This window comes from Aphelocoma coerulescens, chromosome 14, assembly GCF_041296385.1.
Source record: "Aphelocoma coerulescens isolate FSJ_1873_10779 chromosome 14, UR_Acoe_1.0, whole genome shotgun sequence".
Lineage (NCBI taxonomy): Eukaryota > Metazoa > Chordata > Aves > Passeriformes > Corvidae > Aphelocoma > Aphelocoma coerulescens.
In genome coordinates this window covers 15,262,469-15,278,254 of record NC_091028.1, presented here as the reverse complement: position 1 = coordinate 15,278,254, position 15,786 = coordinate 15,262,469, and the positions used below count along the sequence as shown (strand labels likewise).

Below are 15,786 nucleotides of genomic sequence, written 5' to 3'. Positions count from 1 at the left end.
AGCTCCCTGGAAAGAGAGCTGGCACCGCCGGGTGCCGCAGGGACAGGCTGTGGGAGGTGCCAGGGGAAAGGGTTGAATGATGCTGTCAGCAGGGCTCCAGCAGGTTTATTTTCTCTATCCTATTTAAATGAAGTGCCAAAAGGACAAGATTAAATCAAGCTGCATTAAGGCTTTGTGGCCTTACCGTAGAGAAGCTGGATTTTTTCTCCAAATACAACCCTTCAGTTGTAACTAAGTGGTGAAAATAATATTAATTCTTTAAGAAAACTTACCAGACTTTCAGGCAAAATGCGGCCAGAGACTGCCAGGGGCAGGTTCATGGAGCACCAGCAGATGAGGTGTGCTACCAGCCCTTTGCACGAGTGTACTGACTACTGCCCTGCTGGTCCCTGTGCTGTAACCAAAAGAACAACCCCCCTGCCATAAACTGCTGACTTTGTGCAAACTCGGCGAGTTGTGGCTTTGCAACGGAAAATTAAAACTTTAGAACTTTTTTTAGGCTTTCAGAGGGGGTGCCGGGGCGCTGCCACACGTACCGCGCAGGCGGCTGCGCTGCTCCGTGGCATCCACGTGGCAGCGGGCGCGGCGCGCAGGGCTCGGGCGCTGCTGCTCCCGCCCGTCCTGGGTGCATCGCGCCGCTCCAAGTGCCGCTGCTTGGAAACGGGCTGAAAAGGAGGCCCCGCGTTTTATTTTTCGGGTAGAAGGGGCGTGTGGGGAAACCGAATGCTGGGGATGGGGCGGTGCGGGGAAGAGGAAAGGTGTCTGGAATAAAAGTGTCGCCAGAAAGGCGCATTGGCACGGCGGTAGCGTGGCCGAGCGGTCTAAGGCGCTGGATTAAGGCTCCAGTCTCTTCGGGGGCGTGGGTTCGAATCCCACCGCTGCCAGCAGCGTTTTTTTGCGCCGCGGGCGGGCGCTATCGCCCCCTAGCGGCGGCGGCGGGCGGGAGAGCATTGTGGGTAGGAGGAGGCGCCGCGTCCCCACGTGCCGGCCCGGGGGCCACCAACATGGCGGCTGCCTGAGCGCTGCCCCACCGACACCGGCAGCGGGGGAGCGGCGCCGCCGCCGCCGCCCGCCCAGCCCGCGCACAGGTACGCGGGGTCGCGCCGCTTTTGCGCCTTTCGGGGCCGCCCGGGCGGCGGGGACCCTGCGGGCGGTGGCGGGGGAGGAGCGCGGCCTGGGCTGGGGTGGGCTCTGCCTGTGCGAGGAGGGCGGCGGAGACGAGACTGCGAGGACTCGGCACCGCGGGGGCAGCGGGGGTGCGGGGCCGCGCCGCCCTGACAGGACCCGGCACGGGCCGGGGAGCCTGGAGGGGCGGGCGGGGTCCGGCCGCAGCCGCGGCCCCTCGGCTCCCTCAGCAGCGCCGGGGGGTGCCGGCCGGTCCTGCCGGGGCTGAGAGCGGCGGCCCCGCCGGTCCTGCCGGGGCCCGCAGCCCCGCGCCTCCCGCCCGGGAAGGGCGCAGCGCACCCGCCCCGAAGTGCAGCGGCTGCCCCTGCCCGGCCCCGGCTCTGCGGGGCTGCAGCCCAGCCCCGCCGTCCCGCCAGGGAGGATTCGCTTCGTCCCCGCGGTCCGGGCGGGTTGCGCGGCTCGCTGTGGCCTCTCCGCGGGGCTCCCTTTCCCCGCAGCCCTGCGCTGCCAGGCCGCTGTGTGAGGAGAGGGCGGGCGCCAGGAGCGCGGAGCCGCGTCCGCCGGGGAGCGCTGCCCGCGGGGAGCCCGGGACGGGCACCGCGACCTGTCCCGGGAGTGTCCCACAGCGGCGGGAGTGACCCCTGCCCCTCGCGGTCAGGCCCGGCACGTCCTGCGCTACACAAGTATTGAGGTGGTAAAAAAAAGGTTTATGCTTGATGCGTAATCTGTTAAACCCTAAAGGTTTGCTTCAGTGACATCACCTCCACAGAGAGGTCCTGGTGCAGAGGAGCCCTCTTGGGTTCACTGCCAGAGGATGACTGTGCAAAGCTGCTTGCAGATGAGGAGAAAATGAAGCAAGTAATTGGGTCAAAATGGTAATTGTCATAAATATATGGAAGGTGCTTCAGCGTCTTTTTCCAGCTTCCATTTTAGTGTGTGCCGTTGGCCGCCCTGAGTGAGAGGGTTGCTGAGAGCCCCTTCCAGAGGAGTCCAGGTGCCAGAGTTAGTTGTGGTAGTGATTCAGGAGATGGCACTTTTCCCACGTTGCTGTTTCAGCATTTACACTTTCAGGCACTGATACAGCAGGAATTCTTGGCCTTTCCTTAGCAGTGCATGATTATATGAAGAATATTTCAGGTTTCAGTGTTAGCACTTTGGGGTCTATTATTACTGACAAATTTAGGTAAGAATGAAGTGCTGGAGCATTTCTTGCAGGCCTGACTAAAAGTCTGTGTGTCAAATGATTTGCAGATTTGCAGTTTACCTTCTCACAGTTATATTCAAGTCTTTGGTGAAATTTAATCTCTAATACTCAAATGCCCTTCTAAGCTCTGAGTTAGATGCAGGATTCAGTCGCTTCATCACTTGATTTTTACATTTCTTTAGCCACAACATTTTTCGTCATTGGTTCTAAATTGTTGGTGTTATGCACAGCTAATGAGCATTTTCATGGATTGGTCCTTACATTGGTCACTTTGCAGGAGAAATGAGATTTATATCTCTTGCCCTCCTGTGAGCTGTTCTAAAGTTTAATGATTCACACTAATAACTCGCATTATACTTTGATTTGCATCTTAAAGGAAAGTCCCTCTTAAAAGAAAACAGTTCTACCAAAAGAAGTTTGAACCTGCTGACCATGTTTGCTGTCTCTTAGTGTTTGATTGCATTCTGTACCTCGTGTGGTATCATGAGAAACGTGGAAATTACATCACTCTGTATATGTATCTGACATAGGATTGTGTCTGCATGCCTTCATTCTGATTCAGAGGATTTCTTCATGAGTATTATAAGTTGTGCTGGGACACACTGCTTCCTATTTATAGTGTCAGTCTCACTTTCCAGTAAAAGGATCTGTAGTCATGCTTTGTCTTTACAGGACTAAGAAAAAAATGTAGTTTCTGCAATACAGCATTTTCCCTGAGTAGTGACAGGTGGATTCACAAAGAGATTTTGTGTATAATTGCACAAGCAGCGCTCAGTGAGGGACCAGAGACCAGGTCCTTCAGGCTAAGTTTCTCTGTCCCTCCTTAGCCCAAGGAATCTTAATTTCTCAAAAGTGAAATAACTTTCTCAGAAGAGAGAGAACAAGCCTAGCAGATACTTGGCGTGCAGGCTGTCAGGAAGGGAAGGGTGGTTCCCAGTTCTCTCAGGGGTGTGAGGAAGGAGGGTTTGTACCCAAGTGTCCCACCTCTTGGGTGTTACCACTTGTCCTCACGCATCTTGGGCATCCTCCCATCATCAGCTGTGTGGTGAGTGCAAACTGCAGTTGTTCCATATTGTGCAGAGCTGTCAGGTTGGGCCACCCAGGGGATGTAAGCGGGGAAAGCAAAAATGGGACTGACAAATCTCATTTCTTTATAACATATTCTTGTGTATTTCTGGGAAGAACTGGGTGCCTGATCACAGAAAACTCTGATATCAGTCAGATATCACATACTCAGGGTTTTGCTCACAGCCCAGCCTGGTTAAGGTACTGGCTTTTTGCTGTGAAGGTGTTTTGTATTTCTACAAAATTATTTCAGATAGGAATCTGAAATACTACATCATAAATTTTCAAATACTTATGTATGGTAGAAAGACCCTGGGATACGCAGGTGCATGAAGAAGTGGAAAATGCCAGCTCAGTAATGGGAGGGGCACTTTTTTGGTAGCAGAGAGCCTGTAAGTGAAAAATATGGAATCATATTTCTAGGTGGAATGGCAGAAACAGTGCAAGCCCGAATGGATGTTAATACCACTCGTATCCAGAATGTCCAGCCTCTCTGAAAGGTTTCTTAGATAACTGTGTGTACATTAATGTGATATTTGAGAAGCCTGCATGTCAGCTGAAATATACTGGGCTGCCTAAATTGTGTGGTGCCTTGAGTATTTGAAAATAATGCCTTTGTCCTAGATGTAACATGGGTGCTGGGTTCCTTCTTTCCCAGCTGCTCGGTTCCCAGCTGATCCTGGATGCTGTTTCTTCCTCCATAGGAGGTCCAGCAAAGAAGCAAGCTTTCCTCAAGGAGAAAGGACAGTGAGGGAGAATTCCTGAACACAGATCTTGTTTCTTTGCCTGATCATCTTTGTCGCTAAAACTTTCCTTGGTCAGTTTGCGAGAGGTCTTATTTTTTTATGCTTATCTTGACCAGTATTGGCTGATTAACAGTATCTTAACATTGTTGCAGTGGCGTCCCAAATAATTTGTAAATCCTTTTGTTTGATTTCAGCAGGGAAAAACTATTGTTGCTTTAGCTGAGAGATCATTTTTTATTCAGAGGTCTGAACCAGGCACGACACTGACTCCAGCACTGGATTGAACATAATGAACTTTTGTTCCAGAGTATCCAATCCTCAGTTAATATCAGAGTCTTATGAAGACAGATCTGCTGTTCTGCTGGTTTCGGAGGACTCCAGAAAAGGCTGAGGAGCGTGTTCTGGAGCTCTCATTTAGCAGTACAGTCAGAAGAGTGTCAGGTCAGGAGACAAGGCTGCCGTGTGTCAGGGACATGAAATCAAAGTCAGGGTATTCCCAGACGGGAGTATCCAAGACAGTGGTGCTGCAGGGCCAGTTGTGGCTGGGAAAGAGCTGCTACCTGTGTGTTACTGTTACACAATGTACAGAAGATACACGTTGTGCAAGTGCAAAAGGGGCTTTCCCTCCCTAGGGTGCTCCCTCAGGGCTTTCTTAATAACTGCAGCTTCCACAGAAGTTACAGCAGTTTACCTAGTTTTGAGACATTCACTTGGCTCTATAATTTTGTGGCCTTCGATCAAGATTGCTGAGTATTAAGGACCTGTTCATGCAAACACATCCATTCCTCCAAAATACAGACTGAACAGATTATCACTGAAAGGAACGAAGTTAACTTGAACAGTACTCTGGGCTGCATGTGGTATGTGACACAGATGAAATTATTCATATGACGTTCCTGTTTTCTTTCAGGTTGTGCCTAGGAATAAGCCAAGAAAAAGCTTTGTTTTATCCTAGCATGGCAAATGAAGAAGATGATCCAATTATACAAGAGGTAAAAGTGCATTGTGGCAGCAGTGATTGTATATGAGAATTTTTTATAATTTTTATTACTACAGTTCCCAGTGTTCTTACATTGCTGAAACCATGTGTTATCAACATCAGTGGTTGTCTTATAACCAATGGCTGGCTCTGTACAAAGAGTTATGTTGTGTGGGCCACATGTGGCTCATCTTTTTGTCAGAATAGTCTTGTCCATGTAGGCAGATGCAGCTCAGGTTTTTCACCCTTTATAATCTGTCCATGGCAGAAGAGAAGGTGAGGAATTTGCTTCTACCACTGTGCTTCCAGTGAACTCCATTGCACGTCTCTGGGAGCTGAAAAAATGGGAGCAACTTTGATGAGTTAGTATCTGTTAAACATGAAGCTACAGTGTTCATGGCTTCTGCTGAAGTAAGGAGTTGTGTTCTGAGTCTGGACTTCTGTAAAGGACTGCTGTGTCCCAAGAAGTAGCCACAATGTCTTGTCACTTGATATCTGAGTTTACACACCAGAAGTACAAGGAAGGGCAAGTCCATAGAAGGTGAAAAGCCATGAGAAAAGAGTGGCAATTGTCAGGAGTATTCCTAAAATGGCAACTTCCATATGTTATATTCATGAAACATCTGTGCATTTTCAGTTCTGATGGCCAAATGCAAGTATTGAACCAGATTGAGGATGTGGGTGTCTCTTGTCTAATTTAGAAAGATTTTGTGCCAAAATACCAGTAACAAATTTACCTTTCAGTCATTCTGCCAAAGTGAGAACTTCCTCCTCTTTCTATAATTGTGATAACAGATTTGCTTCAGTCCCTTGGAGGAAAAAAAATTCCTCTTTCACATTTGTTTGCCAAGTTTCCTTAGAGAGGAAAAACACAGCTAGAGCCACTGTCTGCTGCCTCTTTGTAGTGGGGTTTTTAGGTTTGGTTTTTAAAAAGGCCAACTGCAGAATTTCATGTCAAAGTTAGCAAAGAGGAAACTTTTGACAGGAGAGTCGTGAATCTGTTTTATGTTAGAGTTCATAATGAAAAGCTAGTGTTGTCAGTATTTGAGCTCTAAGGGTTATACTTCTATTACAGCTGGCACCTGATGAAAGTTGTTTGTTTTGCTTTTTAGATTGACGTGTTCCTGGCCAGAAGTCTACTGGAGAAGCTCTATCTGTTTCAGGTATTTCAGTTAACTTTTATGCAGTGATAGTTTGTTTGAAATAAATACGAAGAGCATAACTTTCCTTAGAGCTTCAGTCTGCCAACGTCTTGGATACAGAGAACCTGTTTGGGTCTCAGTTTGGAGTCAGGAGTGAGGCTGGTTGGCGATGGGGCCTGTGGGTGTGCTGGAGACGTGGCAGCTCCAGCAGGATGTTGCTGTGGCTGGGAGATTTCCCTGGGAGACCACACTGTCCTCTCAGCATTCCCAAGGGGCTCGGAAGAGAGACCCACGTGGCTAAACCTGGGTCTGCTCTCCTGACCAGCAACATGCAGACTGTACTCTCTAAGCTAACACTTGCTTGTATAAACCCACAGATATTTTACTTCTAATAACTCTACAGAGAGTTAATGCTGAGGGATAAGGTTTTATTTTTCTGCTGGACTAATGTGTGGGACTGTTTTCCTGTGTTACAGGTTACTGTGGTGTGTGAGGGGCAGGAAGCGGGTTGTGGAGTGACAAAAGCAGAGGGCTGGGAGGGAAACAACAGACTTTCTAGGTCATGCTCCCAAATCCCCTGATGACTCACAAATCAGTCAATTAATTTCTTTTCTTGGTGTCTTGTCTCTGAGATCTGGCAAGTGGATCTGCATGTGAGGGGACAGGGGAAATTGAGTTAATTTCTGTGGAATTCTTTGATCTTTAAAAGAAGAGGGGTGTATGAAATGATCTGTTTTCCAGTATCCCATTCGCCCAGCTTCCATGACCTACGATGATGTTACACATTTATCAGCGAAGATAAAACCAAAGCAGCAAAAGGTTGGTCATCATTTGAGTCCAGTTTGTAAAAGTTGTTTTATGATGTGCAGAATGTACTTAAGAAAAGCACATTGTGCTGTTGGGCTGTTCTAACCATGCAGCTACTTGCAGGACCAGGTCTCTATGCTTGAAGGTATGAGGAGCCTTTTATTGTGTCTGTGTGGTAGAGTTTAGAATAAAAGTAGTTTATAAATCATGGTGGGAAAGCCACTATTTTAATAGAAAACAGAATCACTCAGGAAAACATAGTCACTAATGCTAATTCAGTCTGTGGATGCTTGTGTGAATTCAGCTTGATTTAAAAGGTCTTTCCAGTATTCAGAGAAGGGTTGAAGGAGGATTGAGCCTCGGAGCCATCCTCTGTCAGTGCAGGTCTTGATTTCTCTCCTGCCTGGCAGTGAATCATGAGTCCTTCTGAAATCACTGGGACTGTACAGGTAAAGTACAGCCAAAGCCAGAGTCATTGCACTTGCTTGCAAATGTATCCCAGAACCCCAGCTGTTATTTTACACTGCCTTATTTAAAAACTGCAGCAGTAGATGTCTGTGTTAGTAGAATTTGGTTCTGGGAAATGGTTAAGGAAAGTGCTTCAGTGAACTTTGGAGTTAGGATGCCTGTTGTGTTCAGGAAGTCTTTTATTAAAATCAGCAAACATTTGCACTATAAGCCCTGTGCAGACCTTTGTAAATACACTGTCTCTTCCAGGGACTTGAAACTAGTTCAGCTTATGAATAACATAAAGGGGAAGAAAAAATAAGACAGTAGCTGTGATACACAAATTATAAGGGCTTTGGCACACCCTGAAGAAGAATATGTACTGTATTGTCATAGTATATAAATAGAAATATTATGCAGGAGGATGCTTATTTTTGGACATTTGTTTGACGTTTTAAGTTTATGTGGGGGGAATAGTTCTCTGTGTAACTAAAGGCTTGGAGCTTGTTACAGTGCTGTGACAAGTGAAAGTCAGGAGTAACTGAAGTCAGTGCTGAGCGCTGCGGTCTCGAGTTAGCAGAATCGAGGCCTTTGCCTCTGAAGAGGACAGTTACTTGGTATTCTTGGTAGCCAAACCAGAAGGAAATACATCTTAAGAGATTCTGAGTGGGTCCTTGGTGATGGGGGGCTTGAAGGAGGTTGCTTGTGCACCTGATCTGTTCTGATAAGTAAATTAGACTGATAATGTAGTGGAAGGTATTCAACAAAGCAAAGGTGTATTTCAGGGCTGCCTGAAGAACTCTGCTTCTTCTGATCCCATTCATTTACACAGGAATTTGTGTATCTCCAACTTGTTGTTTAAATGACCTCATTGTACCAAATCCTTCTATGTGCTGCTCATCTCTGTGTGGGAGATTTGCCCTGTGGGTTTGTATGATGCTGCATTATGTACCTAAATTTGCTGTAAACCTGTGGAAATGTTAGAAAGTGTGGAGTTGGGTTTTAATTGATATGTTTGGGGTTGTGCCATGGTAATTAGCTGTCTTTCCTCTGATATTCTTTAGGTTGAGCTTGAAATGGCCATTGATACTTTAAATCCTAACTACTGTCGCAGCAAGGGAGAACAGATCGCTCTCAACGTGGATGGCACATGTACAGATGAAACAAGCACCTATTCCTCGTAGGTGTCCTCTTGCCTTCATTTCCTTTTTGTGGTGAGCACAGATATCTGTATGTCCACCAGTGGCTGTACAGTCACAGGGGCTACTTTGAGCACTGTTTTGTAGCAAGTATTTCTGGGAGTCACCTACATTTTTTGTGATGCATCATGGATTCGGATTTGCAGACAGAAGTGATGGATGTTTATCTGCTGCAGTTGTTGGTAGTCCATTTTGAGAATTGGTGTTTTCAGACCTTTGGTACCTGCATGCCACATTGTCTGTGGAGCACCATCTCACTGCCTTCCTCTGTCTGCAGGAAGCTGATGGACAAGCAAACTTTCTGCTCTTCCCAAGCTGCCAGTAATGTTTCACGCTATGCAGCTGCTGTTTATAAAAAAGGTAAGTTTCTTTTGCTTAACCCTCACATCAGTGAAACATATGCATTTCGGTGTTAAGGTAAGACCTATTAGATTTTTTTTTTTGGCCTAGATTTTAATGGACTAATGGGTCTTTAAAGAAAGGAAAATTTTCCCTTATCAATGTTCCAAGAGTCCTTGAGTACGTCTAGCAAAATTGTAAATACCATATAAGAACACCTTGGGTTTATAGATGCCTCCAGAATCTTAGCAGTTTATGGTGGCCTGAAATATACGTATTTGTAGCATGAATTTATCATTATTATTTATATTGCTTTCTTAATCTCTGTCTGTCAATTTCCTGGTGGTCATTTGAGATGACAATATGTAGATTGTTTTCAGTGATGGCTATTTTACTGGGGGTCTTTTGGACTATGGGTCAGGCCTGAGCCAGAATGTGGCTCTACAAGATCTGATTTCAACACAAAAGGCAAAATAACAGAAACAGGTCTTGGTTTTTCGTATTCCCTTGAAATCCTGAGCACTGGATGAATTTTTCACTTCAATCCCTTTTTACTTTTTGCTATATTAAATTTTTATGCTCAATTGAAGCTGTGGCTTTACAGAGACAGGGAGATAAAGAAAAGTCGTGTCCTCGTGCAGTGGAAAAAATCAATTTTAACCAGCATGAATTCTCTTTTTCAGGTGAACTTCACTTGACTCCACTACATGGAATTCTTCAGCTGAGGCCAAGCTTCACCTACTTGGACAAGGCTGATGCAAAACACCGAGAAAGAGAAGCTGCTAATGAAGGTAAATGCTCCACAGTTGGGTTTTCTTTGGGGAGGTGAGATACAAGTTCTCTCTATAATTTTGCTGATAAGAGTCATTCTGTTCTGAAGGTGTTTATTCTAACAACACAGTCATTATTAGGCCATTTCTCAGATTATTTCACTGATCTTGGAGTTTTTTATCTAAATGCTTTGGTGGGCCCAGTGAGGGGGATTGGCAGAGGTGTTGGGTAGTGACAAAGGGTAGTGGTGGGGACTGTGTCACCACTGCCACTGGAAAGATCATGGCAACAGGGTGTCCTATCACAGGAGCAGTGTGGTGCTATCATACATGGCATAGTTTATCAGGCTGGGATTGAACCCATGGATATGGAGTTCTCAGTGTGCTTCCTTCCTGCATGGGCCCCCAGACTGGCTTTGGCTCTTTCACTGCACCACTGTGTTTATTTCTGTGTTTTCTGGCAGGTGGTGATTCATCCCAGGATGAAGCTGAGGACGATGTTAAGCAAATTACTGTATGTCCACATTTTCCTTTTTGTGCTGATTCAGGCAACAGTTCACAAGAAAGCTTGACAATTCAGGGCCAAATGAAAGGACAGCAAACCTCAGCTAGTCCTGCTGACCCTGGGCTTGGGAGGGGGAGGCCAGGTGTTGCACAGGCACAAAGACAGCACTGACAGCAAGGGGTGATTCATTGGCACTAAGGCCCCTATCTTCATTGGCACTAAGGCCCCTACCAAATAAATAATGCAGGTGGGGTTTTTCCAAGGGTTTTAGGGCTGTGTTGAATGAGGCCCAAATCTTCTAGGTCCGATTCTCCCGCCCTGAGACCGAACAAGCTCGGCAGCGACGTGTTCAGTCCTATGAGTTCCTGCAGAAGAGACAAGCAGAAGAGCACTGGGTTCACCTACATTATTATGGCTTGAAGGTAGGGGTGTGCTGGCTGCTGAGGGGGCTGCCTGGGCCTGAAGGCTCAGCCAAGTCTAGAACTGTTTTTAAATCTGGGCCCATGGGAATCAGGGGATCATCAAAAAGATAATGAAGAGGTCTGGAGGCTGCAACAGACCCTGCAGTGCTCTGCATCTCCTCTGCTGGATAATGCTTTGGGGTCTCCACACTTCAAAACTGAGAGCTGGACAAACATAAAGGGGGGTCTGAGTGCAGGAATCACTCGGGTCTTGGATTATGAACTGGACTTTGTGAAAGTCAAGAGTGAGCAATCCTGTTTGGCTGACTTGTGCACGTCTGTCAGGAGGCTTCAAAGGCATAGCAAGGGAAATGTTCCCACATCACATGAGCATTGTACAAGGATGTGAAAGCAGAACATGAGTTAGTGAGGTGGAACACTTGAGTGGTGTCGTAATCACAGGGTGGTCATAGTTTGGAGTGAGAAATCCAGCTCTCTGGCATTTTGTGTAGTTTCAGTGTGTGATAATGACTCTTGTGTTTTCCCTGTCTCCAGGATAGCCGTTCTGAACACGAGCGCCAGTATTTATTTAGTCAAGGTCATGGCCTTGCTGAAAACACGGAATTAATTAAATCTCCCAGGTAATGGTTTGCTGGTTTCCTACAGAAAAGGCATTAATTAGTTGGAATTGTTTTCAGAGTAATAAGCAGGTATATTACTTAAAAATCTGCTCTTTGAAAGTCCTATTCATGATAAAAGTTGAATTGTTTAAAAAAATACAGAAACAAACTAGCTTTCATATTATTGAGGTTACTTTCTTTGTTTCCCTATACTCTTGAGATTAAAAGCTCTTGTTTTTACTCAGGGTTGTAGCTTCTTGTACATTATCACAACCCTACATTATTTGGACTGTGAATACTGCAAAGGAAAATTAAAACAAAAGCTTCTTGTGGTTAATATAAAATAATACCCTGAAGCCAATAACTTCTATTGTTAGCAAATCTTATAAAACTTCCCTTTGCAATTTGTGGGGACAACTGAAACTGCTTGAAAGGTGTTTGTGTCTGTTTCTTGGTGACTGCAGCTCTACAGGAGCCTTCCACAATGCAGTCAGTGCTTTCCTGTCACCTGATGTAGCCATGGCCCAAGTAATAGTGAAGTGGCAGAGTCTGACTCTGGTTAATGGTGTGGGCATGTTTTTCTCAACGTTTAACATCAGTGGGTCAGTGATAGGTGTTCTGAGGAGGCTTTTGAATCTGATTCTTTCTCACAGACACTGGTAATTGCATGGGTGGGACAGAGTTTTTGCTTGTTGCTGGCCTGGTTCCTTCTGTCTGTGGGGCTTCATGTGACCCTGCTGACTGCTGTCAGCACCTGTGTTTAATGTATTTCCTCATGCAGATCCTCTGTTTGGACACCTCTGCTGTGCAAAAGAGCTGGGGTTCTGACTCACATTTGCTTCATACCTTCTCTTTGGGCAGATGAATGTCAGTAGCTTTTACTAGTTCTGAATTTACAGAGGAGATGGGAGTGGAAGGGAGAGCTCTTTTCAGGCTGATGTTTGTTTTGTAGATTTACACAAGCAGGTTTACTCTAAGTAGGAAATTACTGTATTTAAACCTGGGAAGTCCCAAGACAAGCATTTTAAAGAATGTTCTTCCTTTTCTTCTAGTGAATATTTAATGATGCTGATGCCTCCAAGTGTAGAGGAAGAGAAGTAAGTGTTTGTACATAATGTTCAAAGTCCACATTGGCTGGATGCTCTTTTTCATGGGCTGCAAATCTGTTTGTTTACCTGCAGTGACAAACCAATGGCTCCAAGCAATGTGCTTTCTATGGCCCAGCTGAGAACTTTACCCCTTGCTGATCAGATCAAGATCCTGATGAAGAACGGTTTGTAGCTTTTGCAATACATTTGCACCTCACTTTGTGACTTCTAGTTGCCTCAGATAATGTTCCTTCCCCAGTATTACCAGTTCTGTCACCCCACCAGACACACTGTCTGGCTCTCTGATTCTCTGAAGAATCTAAATCCCAAGCCTTTCCTTAAAAAGAGCAGTGACAGCTGATCTGACTGCTGATACACTTGCCATCAATTTACTCTTAAAAAATTTTCTAATTTGATGATAGCTTTCTGGATACACTTATTTCAGCAGGTATCTCCTGGAATGTGGGGTCTGAGCATGTACAGCCTGCACTTTGGCATTTTCTGGGAAATTTTTAATGGTACGCACTTCGTGAGTGTTGCCTAGGAATTTAATTTTGTCTCTTCAGGGTTACTCTCTGATTAGAGCAAGTCCTGAGGATTTTTCCTCTGGAGCATCCTGCTTTGTCAGCTGTCTCTGCTTACAGATATTGCCAAAGGCATAGATCTTTAAAAAAATTAATGTTTTATTAATACATTAATTTGTGACCAGTGCAGCCAGTCAACTCTGATCCAACACTAGCAGGTACTTTTAGAACAGAGGATGCCTATAGCACATGGGCAGACCGAGTAAAACTTAGGCTTTATTTCTTTTCCCAAGACAAATCTTTGCCCGTGAACACCTTGAATGCCAGTTCGCGGCTGTGTCAGCGGTGTGTGTGTGACGCCGTGTTTGCCTTGCAGTGAAGGTGATGCCGTTCGCCAACCTGATGAGTCTGCTGGGCTCGGGCACCGACCCCACGGCCGTGCTGCGCTGCGTGCAGCAGGTGGCGCTGCTGGTCCAGGGAAACTGGGTGGTGAAGAGGTACGGCCCCGCTTTGTGCCGGGAACGCGCCGGGATGGTACCGGGATGGTACCGGGATGGTACCGGGATGGTACCGGGAACGCGCTGGGATTGTACCGGGATGGTACCGGGATGGTACCGGGAACGCGCCGGGGTGGTACCGGGATGATACCGGGAACGCGCTGGGATGGTACCGGGGACGCGCCGGGATGGTACCGGGATGGTACCGGGATGGTACCGGGATGGTACCGGGAACGCGCCGGGATGGTACCGGGATGGTACCGGGAACACGCCGGGGTGGTACCGGGATGGTACCGGGATGGTACCGGGAACGCGCTGGGATTGTACCGGGATTGTACTGGGAACGCGCCGGGATGGTACCGGGAACGCGCTGGGATGGTACCGGGATGGTACCGGGAACGCGCTGGGATGGTACCGGGATTGTACTGGGAACGCGCTGGGATGGTACCGGGATGGTACCGGGAACGCGCTGGGATGGTACTGGGGACGCGCCGGGATGGTACCGGGATGGTACCGGGAACGCGCTGGGATTGTACTGGGATTGTACTGGGAACGCGCCGGGATGGTACCGGGAACGCGCTGGGATCATACCGGGATGGTACCGGGAACGCGCTGGGATCATACCGGGATGGTACTGGGAATGCGCCGGGATGGTACCGGTGATGCGCCGGGATTGTACCGGGAATGCGCCGGGATCGTACCGGGATGGTACCGGGGATGCGCCGGGATTGTACCGGCATCGCGCCGGGATTGTACCGGGATCGTGCTGGGATGGTACCGGGAACGCGCCGGGATCATACCGGGATGGTACAGGGATCATACCAGAATGGTACCGGGATCGTGCCGGGATGGTACCGGGAACGCGCCGGGATCATACCGGGATGGTACCGGGATCGCGCCGGGATGGTACCGGGATGGTACCGGGATGGCGCCGGGATCATACTGGGATGGTACCGGGATCGCGCCGGGATGGTACCGGGATGGTACCGGGATGGTGCCGGGATCATACCGGGATGGTACCGGGATGGCGCCGGGATCATACCAGGATGGTACCGGGATGGCGCCGGGATCATACCGGACCCGCGGGCTTTGCGCGCCCGTCCTCACGGCCCAAAACACCCGCGCTCCCAGCTCGCAGCTCTGCGAACCTTTGGTTCCGTGCTCTCTGTGTCTTAGTGCCGTCAGCTGCTCTGTATCCAAAGGGCTGCTGTGGAGGGATAATGCCCGATACCGGCCCGAGTGGGGTTATGGCTGAGCAGCGATGCAATCCGTGTTATGACAGGTTTTTGGTGTTGTCTGCACTCACATTCTTTTGTGAGAGAGCTGCTCTGAATTCTTCCAGAGATTAGTGTCAAATAGAATCACAGAAAATCAAACCAATGTCAGCTGTAGTATTTCTTAGCAAAATTCAGGCCTATAGGGATCTCTGTGCAGTCCCCTTGCTGTTCATCAGTGGATGCTGCTCTTGTCAGCTGAAAACTACCCTCTAGAAGGCATTACTTGATTAATAAATCAAGCGTGGGGGTACTGAATGTACCATGGGAATTGGAGTCTGTACCATCCTCCTGTTTAATAGGATAAAGCATGTTATTGGGAGATGAAGTCTAAAATGCAGTATGATTTTTTTTTTTTTTTACCTGGGTGGAGCCCTGCATACAGAGAATTACAATCTCTGGAATAGCTGTGTTAAAATGAATGGCATCAGCTACCAGTCCAAGTGTGCCAGCAGGATGTTTCAGCTATTGTGGTACAGGCCTGTATTAGCAATGTGACCAGCTTTTACAGCAACCCTGCTGTCCCCCCAGCTGTTACAGGAGGGAGCTGGAAGCGAGTTAAAAGACAGTATTTTAGCATTCAGATTGTTCTTAGGTTATATCTGACTGATTCTTTGCTACTAGTCTGAGGAGGATGTGTGGATCTGTAGTGTGTGTGGTGTTTGGGCACAGAGCAGCACACATCAGAACTTTGAACAGCATGGGGAACCATTTCTTTGGCCTGGGTAGGAGCAGGATCATGAACCTGAGTTGCTGTGGGGCTTTGGAGAGCGTGGTAACACATGATACCAGGTGTCCCTGCAAGCAGACAAGGACACAGACTAATGCTGGTCTTGGGGCTGTTGGTTCGAGTGTGACATTCTGTAATATTGCTCTGTTAAACCCTTGATTGCCTGGAAGGAAATAAAAAACTCTCATGCCCATACATCAGCATTTTGGCTAAATGCTGCCTTCAAGGCTGCATACCAGGTTAGCCTAAGCACTTCTCAGGATCATTCTGGTCCTGTTCACACGGGTCCAAGGGAGGGTAGGCTCTGCAAGAACAAAGCAGAGC

At 47.5% G+C, this 15,786-nt stretch overlaps 1 protein-coding gene and 1 non-coding gene across 2 annotated transcripts in view; both read left to right on the top strand.

Annotated features, from left to right (window-relative positions):
* Nucleotides 1-802: 802 nt before the first annotated feature.
* Nucleotides 803-884, top strand: TRNAL-AAG (transfer RNA leucine (anticodon AAG)). Its single transcript has one exon. It is a non-coding gene; the product is annotated as a tRNA-Leu (tRNA).
* An 87-nt stretch (nucleotides 885-971) lies between these two features.
* Nucleotides 972-15,786, top strand: part of POLR3E (RNA polymerase III subunit E) — a 29,059-nt gene continuing 14,244 nt past the window's right edge. Inside the window, exons 1-13 of the mRNA XM_069029471.1 lie at nucleotides 972-1,088; nucleotides 5,051-5,132; nucleotides 6,232-6,282; nucleotides 7,003-7,080; nucleotides 8,580-8,695; nucleotides 8,992-9,074; nucleotides 9,737-9,844; nucleotides 10,288-10,337; nucleotides 10,631-10,750; nucleotides 11,285-11,370; nucleotides 12,402-12,446; nucleotides 12,531-12,622; nucleotides 13,338-13,458. Of these exons, the coding sequence (XP_068885572.1) occupies nucleotides 5,097-5,132; nucleotides 6,232-6,282; nucleotides 7,003-7,080; nucleotides 8,580-8,695; nucleotides 8,992-9,074; nucleotides 9,737-9,844; nucleotides 10,288-10,337; nucleotides 10,631-10,750; nucleotides 11,285-11,370; nucleotides 12,402-12,446; nucleotides 12,531-12,622; nucleotides 13,338-13,458 (986 nt within the window). The 5' untranslated portion in view covers nucleotides 972-1,088; nucleotides 5,051-5,096. The remainder of the gene's footprint in view (nucleotides 1,089-5,050; nucleotides 5,133-6,231; nucleotides 6,283-7,002; nucleotides 7,081-8,579; nucleotides 8,696-8,991; nucleotides 9,075-9,736; nucleotides 9,845-10,287; nucleotides 10,338-10,630; nucleotides 10,751-11,284; nucleotides 11,371-12,401; nucleotides 12,447-12,530; nucleotides 12,623-13,337; nucleotides 13,459-15,786) is intronic.